The sequence below is a fragment of the Ochotona curzoniae genome, unplaced genomic scaffold (assembly GCF_017591425.1).
Source record: "Ochotona curzoniae isolate NIBS_2020 unplaced genomic scaffold, NIBS_Ocur_1.0 contig_4838, whole genome shotgun sequence".
Taxonomy (NCBI): domain Eukaryota; kingdom Metazoa; phylum Chordata; class Mammalia; order Lagomorpha; family Ochotonidae; genus Ochotona; species Ochotona curzoniae.
In genome coordinates, this window is record NW_024466399.1 from 523,743 (window position 1) to 543,693 (window position 19,951).

Here is a 19,951-nt window from a genome sequence, read left to right on the forward strand (position 1 = left end):
CTGTTGCGGTCACTTTGAGAGTGAATCATCAGACGGAAGGTCTTCCTCGCTGTCTCTCCTCTCTGTATATCTTATTTTGTAATAACAAATAAATCTTAAAAAAAAAATACTCGGAGGGTAACTTAACATTTTTTTATTTAAATATTTATTATATTTGTACCAACATAAAAATATATGAATATATTCTTTATCGCTATAGTTCTCATACAATTCGAACTGAAACACTTATAAATTAAAACAAAAAGATTAAAACCACCAAATGCAAGTTAACCACCTTGTTCAGTATAGCAACGCTGCTTTGTAAAAAGCACTAAAGAAACCTCATGTATTTGGTTTAACCTTTCTGTTCAGATCCCATTTCTGTCCTTGAACTGCTTTTTCTTGATAAAGTTGGCTAGCCTCGTTTACCTAAATGTCTTATTCAAGTTGGTATGTCATTCCTGCCTGTTTCAATGTGGTACTAACCAAATCCGCCAAGTGGCAGTTTTTAAATGACCATTTTTCACAAGGTATGGGACAGATATCGTGGCATGCAGGTGGCTGCTTTTTTTTGGATGTGCTGGTCTGAAACCCCGGCCCCTCTCCTTGCTCCAGGTTAACGTGCGGGAGGCCCAGGTGCAGACTCAGGTTCCTGGCTTCAGCCTGGCCAATCCCTGGTTCCCAAAGCCACCGTGAGCGGGAAGCCACAGCCACAAGCTCACTCTGCCCTTTTCTTTTCTTTTTTTTTTTTTCAAAATAAAAAGGCATGAAGTGATAGAGAAAAGTTGCCTTTGGTACAATCTGCAATATTGACCAGTAAATCTGGAATATTCTTTACTAATGACTTGCTTTTAAGTGTACTGTTAATGAAATGTTCCAAGTATTTCTGAATAGCTCGCAATATTTACTGTCACCATACAACCTTTTTCTCAGTGTTTGTCATCAGAAATCAAGTATGTTTACATACACACCAGCAGCACACCGTCACCCGTTTCATCCCCACATAAGCTGGGTTCCTGAGCTTCAACAGTCTTACCTTTTCTTAAGTCAGATTTTAATTGTGAATACTTAACACTATTATTGATGTGCATCTCGCTTTCTTCATGTTTACTCAGAATATGTGATAAATGCTGCCAGTCCTTGCATCCATGTTCATTTCTCAGCCTATTTTTTCCTTCCCCAAAGAGTTTGCAATGTAGACAAAAGACAGAATCCTTTGAGGTTGAATAAAGCAACCAGGGTCTAGTGGTTTTCTCACCATTCGGAAGAATTCGTGTATAGTAGGTTTCTGAAAACTTCCTCCCTGTATTATCTTTTGGAAAGTTAAAATTTCTTACTTGAGGCAGATCATTTTCAACAAGAGTATCTCGTTGTTTAGCACTTAAAACTCGAGGCCACGTGCCGGGGTCTGCACAGAGCAAGCCTGCCGTGACCGAGTCTGCACAGAGCAAGCCTGCCGTGACCGAGTCTGCACAGAGCAAGCCTGCTGTGACCGAGTCTTCCAGCTGCTCTTGGATCCTACCCACCCTGGTTAACAGGGAGGTTGGAGCCACACTCGGCAGGAGTAGAAACGGACCGGTGCTGCACGCCGCCGAGGCCTGTGGCTCGCAGGTCTTTTCCCTTTTCTCTGCTATGATTTCCCTTGATGCTTCCAAAAGCATATTTGAAGATCCATATGATTTTCCCTCTTCTTCTTCATCTCCAACAGCATTCCTTTTTCTGTTATCTGATGCTGAGAACAGTTTTGGTTTTGTTTCCACCATCTGAGAAGAAATAAGATAGATTACAATTTCATTCTGTGATTGCTAAAAAAAAATGAATTCACATGGGGTAGTTGTTTGCGTAATAGTTAAAATATTGTCATATTACTTAGAGTGCCTGAGTTCGGGTCTCAAACTTCTAGTTTTCTGTTAATGAACACTTAGGGAAGCAACAAACCATGGCTCAAGCACTGGGGTCCCTGACATCCAACGAGAAATTCAAAGCTATTTTTTTCCCTAAGAGTCATTTATTTATTTGAAAAATGTATGGAGAAAGGAAGAGACAGAGAGGTCTTCCATCTGCTGGTTCACTTCCCGGGTGGCTGCAAGACCCATATCCCAGGGAGCAGCTGAACCTGTGCTGGCCCTGAGCTTGTGCTCGACTCCTTCCTGGGGCCAGCTACGGTTATCATGGCTATCTGTGAAATGAAATAACTGGTACAAGATCCTGCCCCTGTCTCTCTTTGCCTTTCAAGGAGACAGAAGAACGTTAAAAGGCACATATAAATACTCAACGGACACATCAGCAAACAGGAACAAGTGAGGGGCCAGCGCGATGGCCACACAGGGTGAAGCTGTGGCTGTGGATGCCACATCCTGAATCGGGACGCAGACGGCCCAGCTCCTCCTCGTTCCCTCTGCCCCCTTGGGACAGCAGTGAATGAGCCCAAGGACTTGGGTCACCGTTACCCACCTGAAGACTCAGATGGAATTCCTGGCTTTACTCCAGCCCAGCCCTGGCTGCAGAAAGCACTGGAGGAGCAAACTAGGGTATGGAAGATTTGTCACTGTGCCTCTCAAAGTAAATACAGTTTGAAAAAAAAATAAAAAAATCAAAAACATCAACTCACAACATCAATGCATTCCACTCAAAGAGGAATATATACTCCAGAGGAATTAGAACACATAGTCACACAGAGACTTATATAAAAATGTTCATTGCAACATCACTAATAATGGTCAAAAAGGTTGAAATAATTCATTGTCCATACAGCGGGATGTTATACTGATATTATTTTATTTATTTTTAAAGATTGGTCTATTTTTATTTGAAAGGCAGATTTTTTTTTTAAGATTTACTTATTTATTGGAAAGTCAGATATACAGAGAGGAGAAGAGACAGAGAGGAAGATCTTCCGTCCAATGATTCACTCCCCAAGTGAGCACAACAGCCGATGCTATGCAGATCCAAAGCCAGGAGCCAGGAACCTCCTCCCGGTATCCGACAAGGGTGCAGGGTCCCAAAGCCTTGGGCCGTCCTTGACTGCCTCCCCAGTCCACAAGCAGGGAGTTGGATGGGAAGTGGAGCTGCTGGGATTAGAACCGGCACCCATATGGGATCCCTGGCGCGTTCAAGATAGCCGTTAGGCCACGCCGCCAGGCCCAAAAGGCAGATTTTACAGAGAGAGGCAGAGAGGGATCTTTCATTTGCTTGTTCACTCCTCAAATGGTTTCAACAACCACAGCTCAGCTGATCTGAGGCTGGAAGTCAAGAGCTTCTGCTGGTCTCCCAAGCGGCCGTTCCTCTGCTGACTTTTCAGGCCATAGCAGGGAGCTGGATGGGAAGTGGGGCAGCTGGGACACGAACCAGAGCCCATATGGGATGCTGGAGCCAGAGAGGACCAGCCTGCAGTGCCACCGTGCTGGCCCCAAGATGAAAGCTTGTAAACGGTGATACATGCATTTACAAAGTGCCACATATCATACGGTTCTAGTTATGAAACTACTCAGACTGGGCAAATTCGCAGAGGCGGATCAACAGCTGCCTACGACTTTCTGTAGTGAGGACTGGAGGGAAGAAATGGGGAGTAATTATCAATAGTACGGAATTTATTTTTGTAGTGATGAAGGTATTTTAAGTTTGTGCTGAATTGCAGAGATGTTAATTAAATCTGAATGACTCAATCCTTCCTATTTCTGTGCTCTGTGTAAGGGAAGACAGGAAACAATGGCCCAAGTACCTGGGCCCTTCCACCTGCGTCAAAGTCAGGAACTGAATTCCAAAATTTGGTTTCAGTCCGGCTCAGCACTGGCTGTTGTGGGTACTAAACCAGACGATGGAATAACTGAATTTGTTACTCCTCCCTTTAAATAAACAAAGCTAAAAAAAAAATCTTTGACATTTAACAGCAAAGATGAAATTTTTTTTTAATTAATTTATTTATGTTTTTTTTTTTTTAAAAAGATTTATTTTTTATTATTTTTTCATTAGAAAGGCGGATATACAGAGAGGAGAGACAGAGAGGAAGATCTTCCGTCCAATGATTCACTCCCCAAGTGAGCGCAACGGTCGATGCCATGCCGATCTGAAGCCAGGAGCCTCTTCCGGGTCTCCCACGCAGGTGCAGGGTCCCAAAGCTTTGGGCCGTCCTCGACTGCTTTCCCGGGCCACAGGCAGGGAGCTGGATGGGAAGTGGAGCTGCTGGGATTAGAACCGGCGCCCATATGGGATCCCGGGCGTGCAAGGCGAGGACCTTAACCACTTGCGCCACCGTGCCGGGCCGTAATTAATTTATTTTTATTGGAAAGTGAGATATATAGAGAGGAGAAGAGACAGAGAGGAAAATCTTCTGTCCACTGATGCACTCCCCAGGTAGCCGCTGTGGTTGGAACTGAGTCAATCTGAAGCCAGGAGCCTGGAGCTTCTTCTGGGCCTCCGGAGCTGGTGCAGGGTCCCAAGGCTTTGGGCCATCCTCCACTGCTTTCCCAGGCGACAAGCAGGGAGCCAGATGGGAAGCGGGGGACACCAGGATTAGAATCAGGGCCTATATAGCATCCCAGCACGTTCAAGGTGAGGACTTGCTAGGCTACCACGTGGGGCCCAAGATGAAATTTCTGTAACAATCTCTGCAATTTGTGTGTCTGGCTAGGCAGAGACACACATAAAAAAATGGAGAAATCTCCTAATTCAGGTATTCATTAACACTTTATTCATCACAATTGGTAGATGATTTGATAATCTGTGACAATGGGGCCAGTGCTGTGACCCAGATTAAACTACTGCCTGGGCTATGAGCCCGCTTCATCAGTGCCTGGTGAGTCTGGACTACTCCACAATTCCACTTCTGATGGGATCTCATGTGGGTGCTGGTTCATGCCCCGGTTGCTCCATTTCCAAACCAGCTCCACAACAGAGGATGACCAAAGTCTTGTGACCCTGTACCTGCGTGGGAGACCCAGAAGAAGCTCCTGGTTTCTAGCTTCGGATTGGCTCAGCTCCAGCTGTTGCAGTGACTTGGAGAGTGAACCAGTGGATGGCAGATCTTTGTCTCTGTCTCTCTGCATATCTGCCTTTCCAATAAAAACAAAAGAAAAAAAGAAAAAAGAAAAAGAGAACATGAGCCTTATAGTAGGTGTTATGGATGCAGGGGGTTAAGAACCAATTGGGGGCCCGGCACGACAGCGTAGCAGTTAAAGTCCTCACCTTGCACGCGCCGTCATCCCATATGGCTGCTAATTCTTTTCCCAGCTGCCCCACTTCCCTGCTTCCCTTGCCCCACAAGCTCCCTGCTTGTGGCCTGGGAAAGCAGTGAGGACGGCCTAAAGCCATGGGACCCTGCACCTGTGTGGGAGACCCAAAAGAGCTCCTAGCTCCTAGCTTTGGATTGGCTCAGCTCCAGCTGTTGCGGTCACTTGGTCAGTGAACCATCGGACGGAAGATCTTCCTCTCCGTCTCCTCCTCTCTGTATATCTGCCTTTCCAAAAATAAATCAATCTTAAAAAAAAAAACCAAAAAAACAAAAAACCAATTGGGATGCCAGCATGGCCCACTACAGTGGTTGGGATCAAGCCTCTGCAGCATCCCTCAGCCTTCTGCTGGCATGCCTGGGCACATGACGGATTCTTTCCATACCCGATGCAGGTCCAGGATCCTGGTTTCTCCTGGCTCCGCCCTGGCTGTTTACTGCTGCAGGCATCTGAGGTATGCACTAGCCAACGCAAGCTCTCTTCTCATCATTATGCCTCTGAACCTAACATTTGAAAAGAACCAAACAGGTGCAGATGCTTAGCCTAGTAGCTAAGACACCGCTGTAGTACAGTGGAGTCTTGGGTCAGATTCCCAAGTTAGCTCTCTTAGCCCGTAATGAGTGGGTTCCTTAAAGCCCCCCGAGAGACCTAGGTTCCTGCCAGCTTTTCTCCTAGTCTCACCTGTGGGAAGCATCTGAGGAGTGAACCGACAGATCAAAGTTCTGGTTCTCCAACAAATTTTAAAAGAAGCAAGCAATGAAACACAATTTTCAAAATAAAAAATGTTGCATTTTCAAAAACATTGAGAAAAGGAATTCTGAGAAAAAACTTTCTAAAGACATTTATTTACAAAAGATATATATCCAGAACATAACGAGAATTTCTGCAACTAAGTATTAAACTGTAGTTTTTAGAAGTGGGCCAACAATTTGAAAATGTAAATTTTTTGAATGACGAAACATTAGTTACCAGGGACATTGACTAGAACCACAATGAGCATCATGGCAGCACGACACCAAAATCAGAACTATCAGGTTGCTAGTGGGAGTGCAAAAGGGTAAAGAAAAATTCCTAACTTGGGCAAAGAGTCAACATTCACAACAAAAATTATTTACAGCAACAGACAAGCCGGCTAAACGACAGAATGACAAAACGGAACTAGCTGAACAAGGTCCCAAGACATTGTGGCAAGTCTACAGGGTAAGGCTATTGTGTGCTCAGTCAATTCAAGGTAATAAAAAAGAATTACCTGCTGGTATTCGTTAACACAACTTTGGCAGCAAAATTTTTTCTGCTGATCTCGGATAGTTAGGATGCTGGTTCCTGAAGCTTTCCTGGGCAAATACTCTCCACACTGCTCACAGCAGTTCATCAGGAGACCATTGGCCAGTCTGTACTTATCAAAGCAGTCGTTGCTGCACAGCTTATGCGTTATATTATTAACGCTGACTTCATGGCGAATCTAGAATAAAAATCAGAACTTACTAACGAAATGAACCAGACGAGTAAAGCAGTCAGTCACTGCTCTGTACAAGAAACCAGGTTTCCCAATAGCATCTCAATGGAGAAAACACATTTAAGAACAGAAGAAATGAACTGGAAGTTCTGTTATGAACTGCTTAAAAGAGATGAAGCGGAAATTTGTAGCCTCGCAGTCCATTCTCTGGAGCTGATACAGTGGACCAATGGGCTTAGCTGCCAGCTGTGACATCAGCGTCTCCTAGGAGAGCAAGTCAACTGTTGGCTGTTTGACTCCTCATCCAGCCCCCTGGTAACGCTCCTGGGAAAGCAGCAAATGGGCCAATGGCTGACCCCCTGCTATTCAGGCAGAAGGCCTGCCTGGAAATTCAGGCTCTGGCTTCAGCCTGGCCCAGCCCTGGACAGAGCAGTCATGTATTTGGGAAGTGAACCAGTGTATGGAAGATCACTTTTTCCTTGTTCCCTCTTCTGGTAAGCCTCTCTTTCTCTCTCTTTCTTTCAAGATTTATTTATTTTTATTGGAAAGGCAGATATACAGAGAGGAGAGACAGAGAGGGAGGAAGATCTTCCGTCCGATGATTCACTGCCCAAGTGAGCACAACGGCCGATGCTATGCCGATCTGAAGCCAGGTGCCAGGAACCTCTTCCTCCAGGTCTCCCGTGTGGGTGCAGAGTCCCAAGGCTTTGGGCCGTCCTCGACTGCTTTCCCAGGCCACAAGCAGGGCAGGGAGCTGGATGGGAAGTGGAGCTGCTGGGATTAGAACCGGCACCCATATGGGATCCCGGTGCGTTCAAGGTGAGGACTTTAGCCGCTAGGTCACGCCGCCGGGCCACAAGCCTCTCTTTCAAATCACTTAAAATTAAATAAGACAAAATGTAATGCCCTTGAAGATTGGTGAGATTCCAAAGAAGTCAATATTACCCAGAATGGTATGTGCGTATCCACAATAAAAGAGCTCTTCAATGTGATAACTAAGATAAAATCATGAAGTTGACTTGTAAGACTCTGGGGGTAACCAATATAAAATCTAGGTAACAAGGACTGTGGAAAGGAAGGACTGTCTGTATTCCTGTTTCTCCCTCTAGTAGCAGCTGCAAAGATTACAATATCACCAAATTAAGCCAACAGCATATATTCACTCTCTTCAGGATCTGTTGTTTCTTATGTCCTGCCTGAAATCACATGTTAATTTAGCATTACTATTAAGAACTAAATATACCTTAGAACTACTGCCAACACTGTGGCAGAGTAGCTAAAGCTGACATCCCATGAGGGCACCAGAGTTTCAAGTCCTGGTTGCTCCACTTCTGACCCAGCTCCCTGCTAGTGTGCCTGGGAAAGCAACAGTAGCAGATGGCCCAAGTGCTTGGGCTCCTAAATCCATGTGGGAGACCTGGAAGATACTCCAGGTTACTGGCTTTGGGTTGGCGCAGCTCTGGCCACTGTGGCCATTCAGGGAGTGAAGCAGTTGATGGAAGCTCTGTCTCTCTCTTTGTAACTGTACTTTCAAATAAACAAACCAATCTTAAAAGAAAAGCCCTACTACCATATTTGAGCATTCCTTTCAAAGCCAAAATTTAAAACGATCCTGGACCCTTGTATTATGTAGACTTAGATATTTGAACTTAAAATTATGCATTAGTGTACACAGTAATAACATAGACGCGAATCCAGACCTCTGTTAATTTGCTACAGATTGTACATCTCGACTTATTAAAAACTCCTTTTCTGGGATCTTGGCCATCTTCGTAGGGAGACAAAGAGGACGGACCAGAAAATTCTCCAAAGCATTGGCTTGATTCCACGGGAATAACAATAGCAGCGTTCGTCGTAGGTCCATTTCTGAAACATAAGTCGTATACAGTGTCTTGAGTAACTGAATTTTAAGTCAGTATGAGAACAATGATCTACATTTTTTCACTGCCTTAATATTTAATCATAGTAACCAACTACAGTTTGAATGAAGCAAAATCTACTTCTGGCTTCATTGCCACAAATTCCTACTTAATATGTAAGGACTAAATTCAGAAGTAAAAGGACTCTGCTATATTTCTTAAAATGCTGGTAGCTAAGACACACGATAGGAAAGGTTGTGGGGGAGTCAGAGCAGTGTCGCAGAAGGGGCTACTGGCTCCCACACCAGTGGTCTGCTTCCGCGCCACAACGAGGTACCGGGGAGGCAACAGATCCTATTCTGATAACTTAAGCTCAAATACTTCAAGACATATCTGTTAGCAATTCTACCCATGAACTTTTCCAGCTCCCAGTTACAGTTAAGAACACTGATTTATGCTGCTCACACTTGACCACGTGCAGAAATGATGAAATGTACTGCTTACTTTTTACACATAACTTTTCGTGACTTTCGACACGGTTTGTGAGAGAAGGATGAAAGGCAGGTGGTAGAACAAAAGAGGTGAGCTGATCCTTTTCGCTGGTAAGCTGTCTGTCCCTTCTGCAAAGCAATTTTGCAGTTTGCACAAATAATTTTAGCTGGTGCATTAAGTTGTTGGGCTGACGGCAGGAAATTCTGTTTAGCAAGTAAGGCCACTGGTGATAAAGAATCCACCCCTGGCTGTTTCTGATTACATGGAAATGAGGCTGATTGGGAGATCCATGAATCTTAAAAATGAAACACACAAGAAAAAGTCATGGAGCAACTCAAAAATATAACAGAAAAATAGCTTCACTTTTCATTTAAGAGTTAAGAGACCAACAAGGCACTTGGCTATCTTCAGCATGGTTAAGGTCAGACAGCCTGGAGGAACAATCCCAACCCCAGGTGTATCTTAAACGACTCAACACCCCACTAAACCAACAACAAGACGGCAGCTTCGGAAACGGTGCAACGCCAAACTCCACATGTGTCTCCGAGTCCCAGACACCACAAATATACTACATTCGTTTCTTTAGGAAGGTAGGGTGAGAGAGAGATCCTTGATCTGCTATTGTACTGCCTGAATGGTCACTACCCCAGCCTGATCCTGACACTGCGACAAAGGTGCTGGGGGTCCAGAAGCTTGGACAATTATAAGTGGATGCTTATCCCATGCCACTGGCAAGGAGTGCGATCCAAAGTGGAGTACCCAGGACTTGAACGGGCATCCAACGCCTTAGTTCACCATTTTTTTCGACTTGTGGTTTGTGTCTCAAAATGATTGCAGAGGGCCACAGCACGGCAGTGTAGTGGCTAAATCCTCCCCTTGCACACGTCTGGATCCCATATGCGTATCTGTTTGTGTCCCAGCGGACCTGCTACCCATCCAGCTGCCTGTTTGTGACCTGGGAGAGCAGTGGAGGACGGCCCAAAGCCTTGGGACCCTGAGCCCATATTGGAGACCTGGAAGAAGCTCCTGGCTTCCAGCTACAGATCAGCTCAGTGCACCACTTGGAGAGTGAACTTGGACAGATCTTTCTCTCCACCTGTCCTCCTCTCTGTAAATCTAACTTTCCAATAAAAAATTCATAAATCTTAAGAAAAAAAACTTTAAAAAAGGCCATAGACATTAGTATACTTCCCTTCTAGAAACTTTAGACATTTACGCTTTAAATTGTTCTACAACCAACCCCAGTCAATGAAAATATAACATTACAGACACCGATTTAAAAGTACAATCCTCATACATTGCTATAGCGTTAGCTTCAAAATGGAATGAGCAGTAGCATGCACAGTGCATAGGCGATCATGTAGGAATCCTGCGTATACTTCTAACCAAGTCTCAGGATGGAGGAACCTTCAGAAACAAGGCCTAAGGTACAGAATTATTTTGTCTTCTTTCCCCAATAGCTTTTATCTTTACCAAGACGCCTTGTTCTGTCAGTAACCCAAAGACCTGGTAACATACCATCTGCACTAAAACATTTAATTATATTTATTACTGAATTACCAGCTACTACGTCTAACCTTCTTTGTCCTACTTCAGATTATTTTATTTATAGGCAAAATAGAAACAAATGACAAAAAAAATACTTTTTTAATTCTCCTGAATGCATTCAGGAACATGCTCAAGTACATTTAAGTAAATTGATTTTCTCAGCAAGTATTCAGAAAGAGTGTTTAATAAATGCGTGTCTCTGGGTCCAGTGCAACACCTCAATGGCTGAATGCTCACTTTGTAAATGCCAGGATCCCACTGAGCCCTGGCTGATGCACTTCCCATCCTGCTTCCTGCTTGTGGCATGGATAGGCAGCAGAGGATGCCAAAGCATTGGCACCTTGCACCTGCGGGGTGACCAGAAGAAAGTCCTGGCTCGTACCTTCAGATCAGCTTAACTGTGGACATTGCAGCCATTTGGGGGGTGAGCCAGTGGATGAAAGAACTTTCTTTCTGATTCTCCTTCTCTCCATAATCTGATCTGACATTCGATAACAATAAATCTTACACACACACACTCATACACAAACCAATCAAACAAAAATATCCCTTTCTTCCTTCTTTGGAACTATTCCAGAAGAATACAAAATTATTTGAAAGAAAATAAAAAGTGACCTGGTGTGATGGCTCAGTGGCTAAATCCTGGCCTTGCACACACTGGGATCCCATATGGACACCAGTTTTTGTCCCAGCTACTCTACTTCCCATCCAGCTCCTTGCTTGTGGCACTGAAACACAGTGGAATGACCAAATCTTGGGACCTTGCACCCACGTGGGGGTTCAGAAGAAGCTCCTGGCTCCTGGCTTCAGATTGGCTCAGTTCTGACTATTGTGGCTACTTGGGGAGTGAACCAGGGGATAAAAGGTTTCTTTCTGTCTCTCCTTCTCTGTATAAATCTTCCTTTTCAACTAAAATAACTACCCCCAAAGAAAACAAAAAGCATACATTCATCCACAAGTAAATAGAAAGTTATATTCTATGATTAAACTTTCTTTGTATCATTGTACAAAACTGTATTTAATAAATAGCAGAAAACAGCAAATGTATATAAAATCTACCATTGCTATTTTTTTTAAGATTTATTTTTATTATTTATTTATTGGAAAGGCGGATATACAGAGAGGGGAGACAGAGAGGAAGATCTTCTGTCTGATGATTCACTCCCCAAGTGGCTGCAATGGTCAATGCTATGCTAATCCAAAGCCAGGATCCAGGAACCTCCTCCAGGACTCCCATGTGGGTGCAGGGTACCAAGGCCTTGGGCCATCCTCGACTGCTTTCCCAGGCCACAAGCAGGGAGCTGGATGGGAAGTGGAGATGCCGGGATTAGAACCTGTGCCCATATGGGATCCCGGCGCGTTCAAGGTAAGGACTTTAGCTGCTAGGCCACACCGCTGGGACCCTGCCATTGCTTTTAATACAGAAGATCTAAAAGCATTTCACAGCTTCATGGACCTATTCACACTTAAAAAGATGGAATGTTTAATATACGTATAATGTATAATTATAGAAATCTATATATTTTTTCATGTTAGCTTTGGTCCAAACACAATAAAGCAGATATTTCCTCTTTTCACTGAGAGCATTTTTACTAATTTTAAAGTTGCCAAAAATTTTTATGAGGCTATTAATGTTTCCACATTAAATATCTTTTTTTTTTTTTTTTTTTTAAGATTTAGAGGAAAGACATAGAGGAAGTGGCAGCAATGGTTGGAGCTGAGCCAATCCCAAGCCAGGAGCTTCTTCTGGGTTAAAATTATAACGTTTATTTACTATTATTGGAGAGTCAGATTTAAAGAGAGGAGACACACACACCTCAGAAAAGGTGTTTGATACGAGGATTACGATGCCAGTTCCTACCCGGAAGTGTCTGGGTTGTCTGAATCAGCATCGTGCTAACGCAGGAAAAATCTAGGAGGCAAGAGGAAATGTCTCAGTTCTTTGATCTCTGCCACCACGTGGGACACCTGCACTGAGTGTCGGGTTCCCAGATTTATCTAGGTTCAACCCGGTTGGTACTGGGTGTGAACTTTCTATCTCCGACTTTCAAATAGATTCAAGAAAAAAAAAATTTCCAAGATCCACCTTAGAACTATTATTATTACTAGAACTATTATTAGAACCTGTTATTATTCAGTCACTCAGGCGATCATCTGCTTTTTCTAGAAACACGAGCAGGAAACTAGACTGGAAGCAGAGTGGATGAGAACTTGGCACCCTCTATGGGATGCCAACACTGCCAGTGGAAGCTGAACCTCTTGCAAGAGGTCTGTTCCGTTTTGTCTCACTTCCAACCTCACAGATGTGGAGTCCTTCTGTACGCTTCCTCAACTCCACGCTGTCCGCAGGCTCTACCCAAAGTGTACGGATACTACCCTTTTTCACTGCTGTTGAGTACTTCATTTTATCATTCACAGACATTTGGACTGCTTCAAATTTCCATGATTTCTGTAATGATCTTTAGTTTGTTCTGATTGGGATTTATATATATATAGGCTACATTTTTTTACGAGATAATAAAGTGATATCTATTGGTTCATAACTCAAATGCCTGCAATAGTTCATGTAGAAAATTAGCTTAAACCAGGAGTTTGGAGAGCCTGGCATGGTAGCCTAGTGGCCAAAGTCCTTTTCCTGCATGTGCCAGAATCCCATTTGGGTGTCGGTTCATGTCCTGGCAGCTCCACTTCCCATGCAGCTCCCGGCTTGTGGCCTGGGAGAGCAGTCGAGGACGGCCCAAAGCCTTGGGACCCTGTGACAGTGTGGGAGACCGAGAAGCTCCCGCCAGTGTGGCCAGTTGGGGAGTGAGCCAGTGGATGGAAGATCTTTCTATCTTTCCTTATCTTTGCAGAACTGACTCTCCAATAAAAATAAATAAATCTTGAAAAAAACAAAGAGTTTTTAAAAATAAAAACCACTCCAAGTGTTCCATGTGAGTAGCAGGACTGCCGTTACACGCACTGTGACTGCGGCTGCCAGGGTCTGCGTTGGCCAAAGGTGGCTGGGACCCAGAGCTGCTATCAAACCTAGGTCCACAAATATGATTCACTGCCCAAGTGAGCGCAATGGCCGGTGCTGTGTCGATCCGGAGCCAGGAACTTCCTCCAGGTCTCCCACGCGGGTGCAGGGTCCCAAAGCCTCGGGCCGTCCTCCACTGCTTTCCCAGGCCACAAGCAGGGAGCTGGATGGGAAGCGGGGCTGCCGGGATTAGAACCGGCGCCCATATGGGATCCCGGGTGTGCAAGGCGAGGACCTTAACCACTGTGCCACCGTGCTGGGCCCCATCCTATACACTCTTTTGTATCTATCAGCCTATTGGCTTTATATCATCCAGTCCATATAATCTTCTGTAATAAATCTTCTATTCACTCATGCTTTCATCAGTTGTGCCATCTACAATTAAAATGTATAGATTGTTTTTTGTTTAAAGGTTTATTTTTATTGGAGAGGCAGAAATACAGAGAGGAGGAGAGACAGAGAGGAAGATCTTCCGTCTGATGGTTCACTCCCCAAGTGGCTACAATGGCCAGAGCTGAGCCAATCCAAAGCCAGGAGCTTCTTCCAGGTCTCCCAAACAGATGCAGAGTCCCAAGGCTTTGGGCCTCAACTGCTTTCCAGGCCACAGCAGGGAGCTGGACAGGAAGTGGAGCAGCCAGGACACGAACAGTGCCCAGGTGGGATCCTGGGCGTGCAAGGCCAGGATTTAATCACTAGATTATGGTGCCAGGCCTCAAAACTGTTTTTCAAATACTTGTGGTAACAGTACTTTATCCATAATCTGAGCGAAACTGGCAGAGTAGTACCTAGAACAGAATATTGCTTAAAGTTTCATTCCTATTGACACCAAATTTTCATATGGAAAAGCATCTGCTCATGGAGCAGGTGTTTAACCTGGCGGTAAAGACACGGAAGTCCCTCATCCCAGTCAATGGGCTGACACACATTTCCAGCTGACTCCCTAATGAAGTCCCTGGGAAGAAGCAGCAGTGATGATTCAGTGACTACAATCCTGCAACCCGCAGGGGACAGCCGGACTGAACCCCTGCCTTCTGGTTTCACGTTATCCGGCCTTGGCTATTCAGGGCATCTGTAGATCAAAATCTGTGTTCATTCTGGATTATTGACAAAGGCCTTGCAAGTAGAGTGTAAGAGAAATATAAGCACGGCTGTCAGTCTTAATTCCAGCCAGGAATTTGTTTCATCATATGCTACGTATTTTTTATAAATATACAAAGTAACCCATAAACAGGGATGATCTTAAAAATGTATAAATATTTTGTAGAATATAAAAACGCTTTAAAGAGCTCATGAAATTCATGCTTATGCAAGCACATAAGAACAGCACTTCGAAACAAGCAACAAGTAACTCACATTCAGGAAATGGTTAAAAGGAGCATGTTCTGAGCCTCATGTATTTATTGGAGAGGCGGGAGGCGCACGCAGAGCTGCTCTGCTGGCTCACGCCCCAACGCCTGTGGCTGGCACCGAGAGCGCACGCACAGAAAGCAGAACTTCTGCCAACAACTACGGACATTTGGAAGGTCTGAAGAACTAAGCGAGCTAGTGTTTGCCAAATAGTCAGTGTTCCATGTTACTGAAGCATACAAAAGTAAGAAATCCATTCAAGTGGGTTTTCAATAAACTACAAAAGTTTCTGCAACTGCATGCTTAACACTGCACTTTCTAAAACATCTTAAATATTGTGTAATTTTGTTGCTACTCAAAAGTGTATGCATAACTGCTTAAACAGAATAGTAAAATAGTGCTACCTTCTCCAATGATAGATCTATGTAAGGCCAGATTTTATAATTTTTGGCAAGTGTGTAAGTCATGCAAAAACTGTACAGAAACTGGTAATTTTTCACCTACTATGCCTTAATTTTTCAGTTCAAGATTATTCACCACCTGGGCCCAGCAGTGTGACCTAGCAGCCAAAGTCCTCGCCTTGAACACACCGGGATCCCATATGGATGCTGGTTCTAATCCTGGCAGCTCCACTTCCCATCCAGCTCCCTCCTTGTGGCCTGGGAAAGCAGTGGAGGATGGCCCAATGCTTTGGGACCCTGCACCTGCATGTTAGACCCAGAAGGAAGTTCCTGGCTTCTGGCTCCTGGCTCCGGATCGACACAGCACCAGCCATTGCAGCCACTTGGGGAGTATATCTGACTTTGTAATAAAAATGAATAAATCTTAAAATAAGCTATTTTTCAGTAAATATGTCATTCATGTCATCACAATGGATAATTCCTATAACATACATGCTTTGAACATTCATTAAAGCTTAATTTTTATAAGTATTTCTTCATTTTTATTTATTGGAAAGGCAGAAGAACAGAAAGAGAGGAGAGTCCTCCTAAAAGACCCTTAGTAGCCAACACAGGGGCAGCCTGAAGCCAGGAGCCAGGAAGTCCTGCAGGGTTTCCCTGTGTGGGGCAGGAAGCAGGACGGCAGGGGGCCTCAGTCCTCCACACCCCAGGTGGAACCTGGGTCCCAGGCAACAGCTGAACTGACAAATACAACCTTCCCCAGATTTGCTAATATAGTTATCATCTGTGGATGTAAACAAACAAATAATCTGTGGATTTTTTACAGGGAAACTTGAGAATACAATCACTGAGTAATACTTTCTGGAAATAACAAAAAAGTCAGATATTTACTGTATAGAGTTTCTAAAAATGAAAAACCATGGGAATGCTTTTTAAAAAAAAGGAGAAGGAGGGCCCGGCGCGGTGGCACAAGTGGTTAAAGGTCCTCGCCTTGCACGCCCGGGATCCCATATGGGCGCCGGTTCTAATCCCGGCAGCCCCGCTTCCCTTCCAGCTCCCTGCTTGTGGCCTGGGAAAGCAGTCGAGGACGGCCCAAAGCTTTGGGACCCTGCACCCACACGGGAGACCCGGAAGAGGCTCCTGGCTTTGGATCGGCATAGCATCGGCCCGTTGCGCTCACTTGGGGAGTGAATCATCGGACGGAAGATCTTCCTCTCTGTCTCTCCTCTCTGTATATCCGCCTTTCCAATAAAAAAATAATAAAAATAAATCTTTAAAAAAAAAAAAAAAGGAGAAGGAATGGGCACCTCATTCAAATCTTACGCTTTTAAAATAATGCAAAATACCAATATTTGTTATTTTTAATAAAGATTTATTCCTTTTTATTACAAAGTCAGATATACAGAGAGGAGGAGAGACAGAGAGGAAGATCTTCCATCCGATGATTCACTCCCCAAGTGAGCACAACAGCCAGTGCTGCGCCGATCTGAAGCCAAGAGCCAGAAACCTTTTCCGGGTCTCCCACATGGGTGCAGGGTCCCAAGGCCTTGGACCGTCCTTGACTGCTTTCCCAGGCCACAAGAAGGGAGCTGGATGGGAAGTGGAGCTGCTGGGATTAGAACCGGCATCCATATGTGATCCCGGTGGATTCAAGGTGAGGACTTCAGCCTCTAAGCCACGTCGCTGGGCCCGCAAAATACCAGTATTTGGATTAAATAAAACAAATGTACACCAAACTGAATATTAAAAAAAGTTCTAAAATTATATTTTTAATAAAATCTCAGAAGTGGGGGGCGGCATGGCTCAACAGGCTAACATTCCACCGTCCTGAGCATCCCATATGTGTCCTGACTGCTTCACTTCCAATCCAGTCCCTGCTTGCAGCCTGGGAAAGCAGTGAAAGGGCGTCCAAGGCCTTGGCACCCTGCACCTGTGCGGGAGTCTCAGAACAGGCACTTGGCCCCTGACCAGCCTAGCTCTGGCCATTATGGCCATCTGGGAAGTGAACCAACTGATGGAAGATATTTTTCTCTCTGTTTCTCCATAAATCTGCCTTTCCAATAAAAATAAATCTTAAAACAAAAACAAAGAGGCCTCAGTTCAATGGTTTAATTGGTTAATCCTTGCCTTAAAAGCACCGGGATCAGATATGGGTGGCAAACCATGTCCTGGCTGCTCCACTTCTGATCCAGCTCTCTGCTTGCTGCCTGGGAGAGCAGTGAAAGATATCCAAAGTCTTGGGACCCTGCACCTGCCTGGGAGCCCCTGGAAGAAGCCCCTGGCATAGGCGGCTTTGGATAGGCTCAGTTTTGGTCATTGTGGCCGCTTGGGGCGTGAACCAGTGGACACAAGATCATTCTCCTCTGTCTCCCCTCCTCTCTGTCTATCTTACTTTCTAATACAAATAAATAACTTTTTTTTTTAATCATCATTTCATTTAAGCTTTAGCATGATCACGCTTTTAGGAGAGAGAGAGATAGGGCCTGGTGCAGTAGTCTAATGGCTTCATCTGGATCAAGGTGAAATTCCATGTGGGCACTGGTTCTAATCCCGGAAGCCCCACTTCCCATCCAGCTCCTTGCTTGTGGCCTGGGAAAGCAGTTGAGGATGGCCCAGAGCTTTGGGATCCAGCACCTGCGCGGGAGACCTAGCGGAGGCTCCAGGCTCCTGGCTTTGGGTTGGCACAGCATTGGCTGTTGCAGCCACTTGGGGAGTGAGTCAACGGATGGAAGATCTTTTTCCTCTCTGTCTCTCCTCCTCTATGTACATCTAACTTTGTAATAAAGATAAATAAATCTTTAAAAAAAGAAGAGGGAGAGATAAATATCTTTTATCTTCCATCATGGTAATACCAGGATCCCTAAACTTGACTTGATGTTTCAAAGTGGGTAGCAGGGGTCCAAGTCCCTGGGCTGTTCCTGTCGCCTCGCAGGCACAGCAGTAGGGAGCCGAGTCAGAAGTTGAGACTCAAGTCAATCACACGCACTCCGATAGAAGAGGTGGAATCCCAAGCATGAGTTTAAAGACCTATCCATGTAATGGTGTAATAACAACAAAAGCCACCTCAAAATCACACCGAAGTCGAGAAAGCTGTAAGAGGCAACTACTAATATTTTACTTGTTATAATTTACCAGAACAAAAGTATCTACAGACAGTTTTAAAATAGAGTTCTGTGATTTTAAGGCAAGAATTTTCAATTTTAAAATCAAGCATTAAGTTGCTGTCTTACAACCAAAATCAGGTAAACAATCCAAAAGTAAATCTTTAGAAAGCAAAAGTTAGAGGCAGTGAAGTGGCATAGTAGGCTAATCCTCCACTTGCAGCAGCAGCATCCTGGATGGCCATTTGGGCAGTGAGTCAGCACATGGGAAATTCCGTCTCTCTCTCCCTTACCCTCTGTAACTTCTTTATAGAAGAAGAAAATTTGAAAATATCAAGCTACATATTTATGTATGAAATAAAATTCAATGATTTTCACATTTATTATTTTAACTCAAGGGTTATTCTTTAATCTTATAATGTTAACATTAGCGTAAACAAGGCTACTGAGAATAGCTCTGGGAGTTTCCAATGAAAAAAACGCTAGATGCAAATCACTGGGCAAAATAAATTCCCCCACTTTTGGAGACTATGCAGACAAGGTTTTATTAAATAAAATATTCTCTCTTAATAGGAATAGCAAGGGCTATTAAATATCTCACATATACATAAAAGTGATGAGTCCAGAAAATACTCATATTTTCTTGAGACAAAAGGGAAATGGTTTCACTTACTGCTTACCAGGATTGTGGTGAGAGGCAGACTCCCCATTCTGAAACACATCTCCTGCCACATGCATCCTAGCAGGATTAAAAGATCCTACTCCAGTCTTGGTCTGTGAAGTTAAAGTCGGGGTGTATGTTTGTATGTTAACACCGAAATGACTTGACTGCAGTCCGTCAGAGACATCGCCCAAGTTGGTGTTCTGCAGTGATGTGACATACGGGTAATCATTAAGTTTATATCTCGCCCAGCATTCACAGACCACACACCTGTTTCTAAGGCAGTAACATTAGGTCAGATGGAACAGAGTCGCTTCAGTAGGGCCAGCACTATCACCCATTCCTGCATTTACCTTACTTCTTGAAAGTCTGGAAGTGGAGGAATCCGAATCTTGGGTTCTGTTTTTAGCTCCAGATATATCCCATTCAGTAAAACTGCAAGACTGTTTCTCTTTCCCTTCAGGTGTTTCTAGTAAGTCCTCTTCATCCTCAATGACAATTGTCTCACAAATATTTCTCTTTACAGAGGCAAAATTTCTTGAGGAAGGAACGTTTATGGAATAATTGTCTTGCGGATGTTCATTTTTTGATGATGTAAATATACAGTCTCTTTCATCAGCTACTGCTGCAGCAGAAATGGAGGGAGGTTGTACAGATTCAACAAACACAACATCATCATCGTTGTCTTCCACTGACGAGCATCTGCTAACTAAAGAATTAGCCGAGCCACCAAATGCACTTCCTGCGTCCAGGAGACCGGATGCCATGGCCGTGCTTCCCAGCACAGCAGCAGTCTGTGAGAGGCAGGAAAACAAAAAAATATTCTAGTATACAGTTTTTGGTATTTTACTACAAAGATA

General features: G+C 44.2%; 1 protein-coding gene across 1 annotated transcript in view; it reads right to left on the reverse strand.

Moving 5' to 3' along the window:
* The window catches only part of ZMYM5 (zinc finger MYM-type containing 5), a 31,450-nt gene extending 11,592 nt beyond the window's left edge, over window positions 1-19,858 (reverse strand). Inside the window, exons 1-6 of the mRNA XM_040988341.1 lie at window positions 19,445-19,858; window positions 19,111-19,294; window positions 9,027-9,309; window positions 8,364-8,529; window positions 6,457-6,669; window positions 1,317-1,742 (exon numbers count right to left, since the gene is read on the reverse strand). Of these exons, the coding sequence (XP_040844275.1) occupies window positions 1,317-1,742; window positions 6,457-6,669; window positions 8,364-8,529; window positions 9,027-9,309; window positions 19,111-19,294; window positions 19,445-19,858 (1,686 nt within the window). The remainder of the gene's footprint in view (window positions 1-1,316; window positions 1,743-6,456; window positions 6,670-8,363; window positions 8,530-9,026; window positions 9,310-19,110; window positions 19,295-19,444) is intronic.
* Window positions 19,859-19,951: the final 93 nt, after the last annotated feature.